Source organism: Triticum aestivum, chromosome 4D (assembly GCF_018294505.1).
Source record: "Triticum aestivum cultivar Chinese Spring chromosome 4D, IWGSC CS RefSeq v2.1, whole genome shotgun sequence".
In the NCBI taxonomy this organism is placed as follows: Eukaryota; Viridiplantae; Streptophyta; class Magnoliopsida; order Poales; family Poaceae; genus Triticum; species Triticum aestivum.
This window is the reverse complement of record NC_057805.1, coordinates 30,903,786-30,915,426: the sequence shown is the minus strand read 5'-3', so window position 1 is coordinate 30,915,426 and position 11,641 is coordinate 30,903,786. Positions and strand designations below refer to the sequence as shown.

The window sequence follows — 11,641 nt, the reverse complement described above, 5'->3', positions numbered from 1 at the left end:
AAGCTCTAGCAAACGAAACTACACGATCTTTTATGCTATGCTTAGGATTGGGTCTTGTCCATCACATCATTCTCCTAATGATGTGATTCCGTTATTAATGACATCCAATGTCCATAGTCAGGAAACCATGACTATCTGTTGATCAACGAGCTAGTCAACTAGAGGCTTACTAGGGACACATTGTGGTCTATGTATTCACACATGTATTACGATTTCCGGACAATACAATTATAGCATGAACAATAGACAATTACCATGAACAAAGAAATATAATAATAACCATTTATTATTGCCTCTAGGGCATATTTCCAACATGCCGCCCATGGTAGCTCCGAAGCCACAGATGCCTCCCATGCCGCCGAGGCCAACGCCACCCATGCCGCCAAGGCCGCCGTCACCCATGTCGTGAATCATGGCTCTTTTTTGGATCAATACTTCTTCACGAGCAAGATTGACGTACTCCTTTTGCGCCTCATTGAGGATAGATGTGTCCAAGAAGAACAAGTACTTCTCCCAGTCCAACAATCTTGATCGCTCCTCCATGCCCACCTTCCTCTCCTCCAATGCCACCTTCCTCTCCTCGGCCGCCACCCTCCTCTCCTCGGCCGCCACCCTCCTCTCCTCGGCCGCCACCCTCCTCTCCTCGGCCGCGGCATCTTGGTTCCTTGCCATCTTCCTCACCTCGTTGGCTTCTTTTCTTGCCTTCACAATAGCTTCCATAGCATTTTTAGCTCATCATCTCCTTTCCTCTTCTTCTTTTCTTTTGCGTCTTTCTTGATCCCATCCGGTCGTTTTGGCTTCGAGTATGAAACCGAGTTTGGTGTGGGGCTTCTCTTGCCGTCATCACTTGATGCCTCCCCCTCATCATCATCCAAATCAATTGTTCGCTTGCGTTTGTTGCTAAAATCCAAATCATCCATATCATCACGCTTCTTCCATTTCTCATCATCCGTCAACGCTTCATAGTAATGAGGCAAGGTAAATGGTCTTCCTTTATTGATCTTCCCCTTCTTGCTATGCTTCTCCTCTCCTTTGAACAAGTTTTGTGCAATATTCAATTACATAAAAACAAAACAAGTTAGCACTAAAAACACCAACAACAAGCATGATGAACATGGATGAAATGGCACTTACCCCATCTTCATCATTAGTGCCACTTGGGTTCAACTTGTCAACCGCCTTTTGTGCGGCTGCCCACTTTTGACAATCCTTGTGGATTGTCGACCACCGGGAACGAAGAGATCGAGCGGAGCGGTCAATTCCACTCTTGTTGTGTAGATCAAAGTGCTCCTTCATCCGGTTCCAATAAGCATCTCTACTTTGATCACCTCCAACGGATGGATCCCTCGACACTTGCAACCAAGTATTGCATAGCAAGACGTCTTTTTCGTTGGTGTAGTTGCCTCTTCTTCCTTTCAGTGCGTCGACAATGCCCTCACCATCCTCGTCCACCTCGAACTCATGGTCATCGAAATGCATGTCACTGGTTTGAGACCAATGCGAATTGTTGGAGCCAACACCCATAGTTGACATATATGCCTCATCGTTGACACTACAAAGTATATAGAACAAAGCAAGTAAGCTATCTATATGTATGCATTCAAAAAATAACAACAACAAAAAAGTTGGCGAAATTTTATACCTTTGGGGCATTTCCTCGAACACCTTGTGCGCGTCGGCCGCCGGCTCAACAAGTGAGCTCGCCGGCGCTTCGGTAGCAGCCGCACCCGTCGCACGCCCTACAAGCTTCTTCCTCGACGGCTTCGAGGAGCTGGAGCCGTCCGCCGCCTTGTTCTTCTTCGCGGATGCCTTGCCCTTCTTCGGCCGTGCCGCATTTGGGAGCTTCGAGAGTGGGGCACGTGGCTTCACGGCGGGCACCGGCGCGACGCCACCCGCCGCCGAGGTCATTCGTGGCGGCATGAAGAGGCCGCGCGCGATGCCGGTGCTTGGAGGAGCTCCGGCGGAGGCGAAGCCAAAGCTCCCCGCGCTAGGGTTTGCGGTGGCGGCGGCGGAGGAGGGGTCGCGGTTGTAGGAAGGGGTGAGGGGGTGCCGGCGCGGGCATCCATCGGGTCAATTCGCCGGCGGCGGCGCGGGCGGGGCGAAGGTGGTGCGGCGGAGAGAGTGCGGCGCGCGGAAGCGGGCGCACCAAATACACAGCGCGCGATGGCGATTCGGACCGCGCGCCCAACTCTATATGCCGCGCGCGCGCTTATTGCGCGTCCGCTGGAGCCCCTCTACCGATTGCGCGTGCGCTAAACAGAGCAAATTTGCGGCGCAGCGCTTATTTAGCGTGGCTGTTGAAGATGCTCTTAGAAAGGGGCTCCACTCTTCAGGAAACATCACCAAAGCAAGGCTCACAATGACTCACAGGGACAAGGCAACTTCATGGAGGAAACTACAGTTGATGCTAGCGGCATTCAGGTTCCAAACAAGACCTTCACGAACCCTGCCTGGCATGAAATGGGGAATGAGAACTCAGGGAATACATATATAGGTCTTGGATTACACTTGCAGATGCAACAAAATGAAGGCAGGATGGAAGCTACAATTTCAGCAATTGCAGTCCAGACTGCCTCACCACTTCAAGCAGAAGCACAGGGTGTCAAGTTTGCTGCGGATACAAGCATCACTCTTCACCGACGACGGTATATTAGCGAAAACAGCAGCGGTAAGGTCTCCCTTGACTCACACAGTTCTAGGTTCATATGTACCAATGTTGTTCCCTCTGATAGGCATTCTCCCCTTATCCAGGCTTTAACAGACGCCATCACTCATGTAAAATATTTTTTAAGAGAAATGAATGGCACCTTGAGCGCCTTTGCTTGTTCAAAATAAAGGGGAAAAGGTGTCTAGATAGATATCTACTGTGGTACGGTAGAGTCCCAGACACATAAATAAGATGGATCCCACACGACAGAGCACAGCAAGCAAGACAAGTTAGCGCAGATCTCACCTGCTCGATGGCCTCGTCCATGTTTGTCTGTTTGACATCGAGTGGGGATGATATGTACAAACCAGTGGCAGTTAGTATCTCAGAAGGTGGTGAATAGCTTAGCTTAGTGCATAATCAAGGATTTTATATACAAAAGACAGGCACCAGGCTAAACAAACTTCAGATTATTCGAGGATAAGGACGCCTACAGATAACTACAGGTTCGATTGTACAATGAGGCACGGAGCACGCTGCTTGAAAACGTTAGCGTCAGTTCCATCTCTCAGTCTTCCCCGCCTTGTGGACCTTGTGGATCCCTGGAAGCTCGCCTGAACCATGTCTTGAAGGCGGTGACCAAATGCTGGCAGTCATCGACGTTGCGAGTTGAGAACCCAAGGCATTGTTGCAGCAGCTCCTGAGCATCTGGGACGGATAAAGTGGAGATGATCTTAAGAAATGTCTCCTCCAGCTCTTGGCAGTTCGACAATTTGTATCCACTATGCATAGGTTGGGCGATGTCCCTGCAGACATTCAGGACAGGAAGCCAACTTTTGACAAGCTTCATCCTCACCTGAGAAATAGAGATGCCGCATAAGAGCCCAAATTCAGTGGTATACAACAACAATGCTACAAGCATAAAGTTGATGCAGTACAGTCTAAGAGTTTTTATAAGAAATCTGGCAACAGAGAGCTAGAAGATGTCCAGAATATATAAATTGCCAGTTCTGTTTTGCTGTAGATCAAGATAATTGGCAGGGTCACAAGAAGTGCTACATTCCGATACATCAAACTATTCAGAGACTGATCATTTTCTCAAATTTTATGCTGAACTAAAAACTGCAGTGGCTGTGCACACTGGATGCCAAGCAGGTGGTGGAATGAAAGATCGCACAGCAAGCAATTAATTAGCGTGCAAATGGGTGTGACAAAATACAACTAAGGCCACGCTTGGATGCGGTGTAATCAAATACAGACGTATTTAGTTTACACATGCATCTTACCGGCGACTAGCAGATTTCCAGTTGGAAACAAAACGATGGGCGGAGATCTGTGTCTTTTCTACAGCGGTATTTGAGACGAAATGGTAATCCAAACAAGGCCTAAAGAATTGCAGGCTCAGGCAGGACACTTAAACATAAACAAGTTCATATAGCAGATATAGATGCAAAAAGCTGCATGAGCAGATAAAACCAAGGATCGATTTTACAGCGAATTATATCACGAACATTGTGCACAGAGCAAACCGAGAGCCCCGAACGACTAATCGCACCAGATAGCATGTGGAAAGGGTTAGATTGAAAGTCCCCATAAGTCTTGATGTTTTCAGGAGCAAAATCCACTAGCTTATGAATTTACGATACACAACATGGGGGAGTCTCTACATTCAATTGATACGAATAAAATGGTGCTTGTGATTTTAGGACATCTGCTAGGATGACCTACTAAAAAAAGCCCATACCACCTATTTCTATTCGGATGGCCCTGCTAGCCCTTGACCATAAATACTTGAGATGGATCTGGCAGGCTTAAAGAAAGAAATGTTTTTAGGCCAACTCCACTGGGCCTGGCTGAAAATGCACAAGTGTGCATGACTAACAATATTCCATTGTAAAGCTAAACAGGAAAGAGAAACCACTCATCCTAACCATTTGCTCTAAAAATTTACCACTTCACTTCTTACTAAAGAAAATCTTAGACCATCTCCATTCACCAATAGCTCGAACCAGTTCGAAGGGCGTGTTTTCACCATACTGTGCATTATCTTATTGGACCCAACGGATATTTGCAGAAGTAACTTTCTATTCACCTAAAGGCATGAATTACCCAAATCTTGATTCATCCTCATAAAAGCTTTCCATCTGAATGGATTCTGCTACCTATCTATCCTCTACAAGACCCTCCACCTATTTTTCTAATTAGATACCTTTCATTCAACTCTTAACCAGTTCCAGTTCCCACCACAAACATATTTCTATATCAACCAATCAACTCCTTTATTAGAAGAATTCCACCAGAATTTTGCCTAGAACACATGCAAGCTTCCAGGTCCTCGTAGGGTCTCCGTTACTATAAGAACTTGGAAATGCATTCTATTAGTGCAAGAAGTGAATGAAACTCTATTACTGCAAGCACCAGCACATTAATACTTCAAAAAGTTCTATCATGTTCTAGGTGAGTCTTCAACATAAGTACAGATGGTCAATCCTACAGAAAATGTGACCTAAAAGTACATCAGAATCAACCAGGAAACCACCATGATTACGGGAATGAGAACCTACAGCCTTATGTCATATCCAGATGCAAGTCATGGCTCAAGTATAAAGAATAGAGTACACTTATTGATATTTTGTGCTAAGATTTAACAAAATGTCAATATCACTAATTCACTAACTTATATCTGTGAAAGCATTCCATCAATAAATTATAGCAAAAGCTGAGGCAGAGTTAGGTATTCAAATATAGCATGAGATCATTTCCACAGGTAAGCTACTGCACATGTACAATCACACAAAGACATACTTAGATACGATAATATCTAACCCGAACACTGTAGCAAATCATCTAGCATGACAATACCAGCGTATCTGATGTCACATATGGATAACTCACTGACTGATTTGCAACAGAATCAAGTCATATTGGAAGTTAGGCACTTAGCATCGTAGCATATTAAGTACTAACATCTATCATAGACTAACATGGAGACAGACTAACCTGCCGAGGAACCAGTGTCTCCCCAATCATAACTGAATGGGCAAGCCTGAGCGTGCATCTGGTCACAAGCATCGGGAGCCCAGGAGCCATGTTCCTCCACATGTCAGCATCGTTGAGCAACTTCTGCAAGTCAGCAGCAAGCGCGACCTGCTCGCTCCAAAGCTTCACCGCGTTATCGGCCACCCTCATATCCACCATCCTCTCAATGAGCCAGAGCAGATGCTTCACATTTAGGACCGCCGAGTGCAGGTTCAACTTCTGTATCGCCTCTCGCTCGTCGCTGTCGACGGCGATCCTGAAGTCCGGGCTGGCGTACTTGCCCAGGAGCTCCTTGACGGTGTCGAGCCGGGAGAGGAACGCCTCGTCGAGCACCTTGTGCACGCAGTCGCGGGAGGGGTAGTCCTTGAGGAGCATCGCCACGAACGCCTTGGTGGCGGCGGGGACGGGGTGGCCGTGGATGGCGGAATGGATCAGGCCGTGCAGCATGGCCTCCGAGGGCGACCTGGCGGCCGCCTCGCCCGCCGCGGCGGCGGCGGCGGGGGCGAGGGAGACCCTGGCGAGGAGGTCGGCGGCCTCGTCGCCGGGGAGGAGCGGCGCGAGGTCCAGCACGCGGGCCTCCTCCTCCTCGGACCAGGGCACGGCCTCGAGGAAGCGGATGCAGGCCTCGACGCAGGCGTCGAAGAGGAGCTGCAGCGCGACGGGGAGGATGTCGAGGGCGTCGGCGGGGGAGCGGATGGTGCCCGCGAAGTCGAGCGTGTGGAGGAGGCGCACGACCTCGACGTGGGCGTGGAAGGGGCGGGCGCAGGAGGGCGCGGCGGGGACGGCCAGGGAGAGGCGGCCGGCCGGGGAGGAGGACGGGTCGGGGCACCAGCGGTCGGAGAGGAGCGCCGCGAAGTAGCGGGACCGGAGGAGGGACGCCGAGGAGACGTGCAGGTCGAGGAAGGCGGCGAGGTCGGGCTTGACGTCGTCGGAGGAGGGGTCGAGGTGGAGGCGGAGGAGGAGGTCGGCGCCGGGGAACGAGAGCGGCGGGGAGGAGGCGGAGGCGGAGGAGGCGACGGGGCGGGGGGGCGACGCCGGCGAGGAGAGGGAGGAGAGGCGGGAGCTGCTCGCCGACCGCTGGCGCTTGCGGAGCGACATTGTCGGCGAATTGGGGATTTTTTTTCGCTCCGGGGACGGGGAGGAGGGGAGGGGAGGGCTGTGGAGTGCGTCGGTTAATCGGCTGCTCTGTTTTTGGAGGGGACAGGACAAAGGGAAGCAGGGGAATGGATTAGGATGAGGAGGATCCACCTAGATAATGACACCCCATTAATATCTCCTCCAAAATGCTCCATCAATATCTCTTTTTCTTTTGCAAATAAAATAAAAACACCCAATCAATCAACCACACTGATAACTTTTGAAAGTAAAATTTTAAAAACCATCAATATGGGCTCATTCGGCCTGCAAGATTTTTCTAAGTATTTTCATATAATTTCAATCCTCAAGATCTTGTTTCCATGTATGATATCTGTTTCATAGGAATGGAGATACTGGGTTACTTACAATTGTGTCCATAATGACCTAATTTCTAAGTATTCTTAGCATTAGGTGAGGAGACTTCATAAAAAAATCTTGAAGATTTGAGGGGAGAGGGCACCCAAACCTTACTTTTCCTATTCCTTTAATTTGAAAATCTCGTAGCTCTTCATGGATGGAAGAAAATTGAGAGAATTCCTTATTTGGCCCTTTTTTAAAATTTGCTTCCCTATTTGGCATAAAATAAAATTTCTTCCCTATTTGACACCTAAAGTGATTTTTGTGTCTTTGCCAAAGAAAAATATTGGCATGTTGACACTGTATGAAAAGGTAGTTTGGTAGAAAAAAATCATATGATTTTGAATTTCGTAGCACAGGGAAATAAATATAAAATCTAGGATTTGGTAAACTTCTCTATGAAATCTATTATATTATTAAAGCAATTAAGGCGCAGTCTAAATTTATCATTTTTTATGTATAATTCCAGACGACATAAAGACAGTGATAAATATTAAGTCTCAAGAGGATTTTCAAAGGGAAATTGTTCCACACGATGTCCAATGACTATTGTTTTAGTCAGGATTTAGATTTTCAACAACAAAAATTGATCTAAATCAAGCCTAAATGGCCGCTATTAACATGTCGGTAATAGTAAACTATATTTGACGCACGCTGTGTCAAATGGTAGGCAAGATGTGCTTCACCCCTTTTTATGGGTCAACCTCAACCCATCTTAGCGATTCACCTATGTTTCTCCGCATGTACAACAGCTGATTTTCTCTCAAAAAAAATATTTTTTTCTCTCATTTTCATTCGTTTACTTTTGTCTCTTTGTTTTTCTTATTTTTTTAAGGACTGTGCTATCTACCGAACGTCAGGAATATAGGGACAGATCCGAACGATTTTTCTTTACCTAGCTAATCACACACGCATGCAGTCATGCAGGCTAATCACACGCGCCGTGGTAGCGACATGCACATCATTGACTCTCTTTTTTTTTGAAATAAACATCCTTGACTCATGATTCATGCATGCATGCAGCTAAAAGACAAAAGATGATGTCAGCAAATGATTATTCCTATTTTGAAATTTTAAAATGTTTTGTAGCTCAAACCGTCGGTCCGATTAAGAAATCGCATAAAAGATTCGCCGCAACGAGACCTTCGAAACTAGATCCCATGTTGGTATGTTCCGATGACTTTTTTTCAGGTAAAAAGTTACCATGCCTGTACAACGTAAGTTATCCCGGTTGTCGTACATAAATTATCATGCTGTTTACACACAAAATTACCAGGCATGAAAATGATTTCTTCAACTTTCTCTTCACATGCGCATGTTTGCATGCATTAGGAGGGGGGGGGAATCTAATGTCATCCTATGTTCTCACATATTTTGAAACTGCAAAATGTTTGTAGCTCAAATCGTCGGTCCAATCAAAAAAATCATTGTCACATAAAAAATCCGCCGCGACAAGACCTACGAAACTTAATCCCATGTTGATATGTTCTAATAACCTTCTTTCCGTGCAAATAGTTACCGGCCCGACCTAAGTAAGTTATCAGCTCCGATGTGTGTACATTATCATGTTGTTTACACATCCACGGTATGTTCTCAACAACTTTTTTTACTGGGGCAAAGTTACCGTGGTGTTTTTGCATGAGTTATCACGCCCGCGGTTCGTATATTTACACATAAGTTATTGAGGGTATGTTTTCAAACAACTTCATCCCCTGTGGTCAAAGTTACCAAGGTGTTTATACATGAGTTATCAAGTCTACGGTGCCTATATTACCTTTCTATTTAAGCAGAAGTTGTCAGGAGAGGGTATGTTTTCAAACAACTTCCTCACTTCCCCCCACCGGCCCACCCCGGGTCAAAGTTACCGCGATGTTTGTGCGTTATCATGTATACGGTGCGTATAGTACCATGCTATTTACATGAAAGTTGCCGGTGGCATGTTTTCAAACAACCCACCTGGGTAGAAGTTACTGTGATGTTTGTGCGTGAATTATCAGGTTTGTTGTGCGTATGTTACACTACTAGAAAAAGGGCCATAGGCAATATGCACACTAATGGCGCACCAGACATGTGGTGCGCCACTACTATATAGCAGTGGCGCACCGTGTGCTGGTGCGCCATTAGTGTGCGGTGCGCCACTACTAACAATTTTTTTTCTTTTTTTCCAAAAAATACTAATGGCGCACCATGTGCTGGTGCGCCATTAGTGTGATAGACACTAATGGCGCACCACAAACATGGTGCGCCACTACTAACAAAATTTGTTTTTTGTTTTTTTTCAAAAATACTAATGGCGCACCAGTCACCCCGTGCGCCACTAGCTCTCCACCCCACATCCATCCACCCACCCATCCATCCATCTAGAGAAAAGGCACCCTGCAGCACGGCCTCTCCCTCTCCCCCCACCCACTAAAAACCCTCGCCGCCGCTGCCTACGCCGCTCGATTCCGGCGTGTTCCGGCGGCCCTCGCCGGCGCGCAGCATAGATCCGTGCTCCCCTGCCGCCGCTCTTCCCTTCCCTCCGGCCAGATCCGCCTCTCGCGGCCCCGAGAGCTCACCCACGACCCCTCCCCATGGCTAGGGTTTCGAGGATGGCGTCCCCTCCAACTCCGGCGTGTCGCTGGCGACTCTGCTCCGCCCTCTCCGACGCCCACCGCAAGTCCCACGGGCGGCTCCGCCTCGTGGTCGGTGCTCCTGCACCCGGTGGCTGCGGGGCGGACGCACGCGGCGGGTAAACTCCGGCGAGACGGCGGTGCACTGCATCGGCTAAAGCACCCCCATGGTGAGCCCCGCTGCACTCCTCTGTTCCCCCCTTTTCCTTGTATAATGATGCTTCACATTGCTTGATATGAATGTGATTTTGGTCAATCTTCACTTCCGCCTAGCTAGCTAAAAGAAACGTGTGTTTGTTTATGTATGCTATAACAAATCCCGTACGTGTATGCTAGCTAAAAGAAGCAACCAAGCTAGTAGCTTAATTGATATACAGGAAACTAGCTAGATGTGTGTCCCTAACAATGTGTTCATCAGGCCGCTCTCAGGTATCGTTTGAGTGCGCCAATTAGTTCGGCCAGCCTCTATGATTTATTCTCATAGTTGCTGGAGTGCTTCTATTTGTGAAAAATTCGACGCAACAAAAAAATGTTAATCAGTCCGCTTTCTCAAAGTCAAGTTTGGGTTGCTGCATATGAATGGATTTCTTTTCTCAGTTTGGGAGCTAGGTACTGGTGGAGGTGGTGTATCCATAGATAGCATACACTTGCGCATTTTTTTGAGTTCTTCTGTTGCGAATGAAAACAACCATCATGGATCTCCTCTGTTTTCAAGCAGCTTGCTTCTCCATGTATGTCTTATGCAGCATATTCATCTTGCTCCTCTTTTATTCAGTAGCAACGGAAGTTGATGAAATTTAAGTGTCGTGTTGTTCTAGAGATGCAGGGAGGGAGGGACGTCCATGGATTGGACTGCAAGGATTGGATGCAAACCAATGCACATGCGGAGGAGAGATGCAAGCCATGCCATGACCTGAAGGTCCCTGCCGTGAACCCCTTCCCTTGACGTGTATAATCATGCTCAACATATGATTTTTTTTAATCTTCAATTCAGCCTAGCTAGCTGTTGTAGTACTTGCTTGTCTCCTTCCAAATGTTGCCCCAGTCTGTTGAGTTTCTTATTGCTCCAGGTAGTACTGCTATTTTTCTGCTCTGTGATTTGACGTGCATGGTTCCAGGCTCCCAGTCTACCACTTTTGTTGCTGTGATGTCGAGCTCTACTTTCTTTATTATCACGAGTTGCAAAATTAGTAGGAAGTAAACTTTTGTTAACTTGTTGGCTGAACCAATGGAACTACTGTTATATTTGATCTGTCGCTCAACTAGTTCTGCAATGATTGGATCGAATGATGGCATGACCCTACTGTTATCATTGCAATTATCTTGGTCTTATAGATGTTATTGTTCCTGTCATATAGCACATGCTACTTTCTTTATTAGTTGGCTGCTGGTTCTATTTGTTCATATGTATAAGTGCTAATGTTTCTTTGTTATCTTATAAAGGATATAGTCCTTCATTTGTATATAGCTGTAACTCTCTTAATGATCAACATATATTGATTCATCTCTTTACTGCAATTACTCTGTAGTTCATGACTTGCTCCCGTAGTGGTATAAAATTATAGTTTCTCTTTCAAGCTGGTATTGTGTTTGATATATACTAGTCTTTATCTAAATACCATGTATTGGTATTTCTTGTATGGTTTAGTACATCATCTACTGGTGGTTTAGTTGTATATTGTACATGACATAGTCCTGATGGTTGCATGTAGTGATAATTCTTTCTTTGCATTAGCTATTTCATATGTTTCACATGATTTAGATGCATGCTTATACTCCTATCTATACCAGGTGCATGTGTTGTGCTTGTGTACCTATATACAGAATAGTACCCATGTGTAAGTGGGTG

The 11,641-nt window shown here is 46.6% G+C and overlaps 1 protein-coding gene across 1 annotated transcript; it reads right to left on the bottom strand.

The window, feature by feature from the left end:
• Nucleotides 1-3,032: 3,032 nt before the first annotated feature.
• LOC123095945 (BTB/POZ domain-containing protein At1g63850) lies at nt 3,033-6,868 on the bottom strand. Its single transcript, XM_044517515.1, has 2 exons — nt 5,648-6,868; nt 3,033-3,503 (listed from the first exon to the last, which is right to left on the bottom strand). The coding sequence occupies exons 1-2, from the start codon at nt 6,782-6,784 to the stop codon at nt 3,216-3,218; spliced, it is 1,425 nt and encodes a 474-aa protein (XP_044373450.1). The 5' UTR covers nt 6,785-6,868; the 3' UTR covers nt 3,033-3,215.
• Between the last annotated feature and the right edge of the window lie 4,773 nt (nt 6,869-11,641).

What these genes read in the sequence shown, in the direction of transcription:
- LOC123095945 (XM_044517515.1), bottom strand. Translation starts at nt 6,784, where the DNA reads ATGTCGCTCCGCAAGCGCCAGCGGTCGGCGAGCAGCTCCCGCCTCTCC. An exon ending in AGACACTGGTTCCTCGGCAG is followed by an intron (nt 3,504 to 5,647) that starts GTTAGTCTGTCT and finishes TCTATTTCTCAG; the next exon opens with GTGAGGATGAAGCTTGTCAA.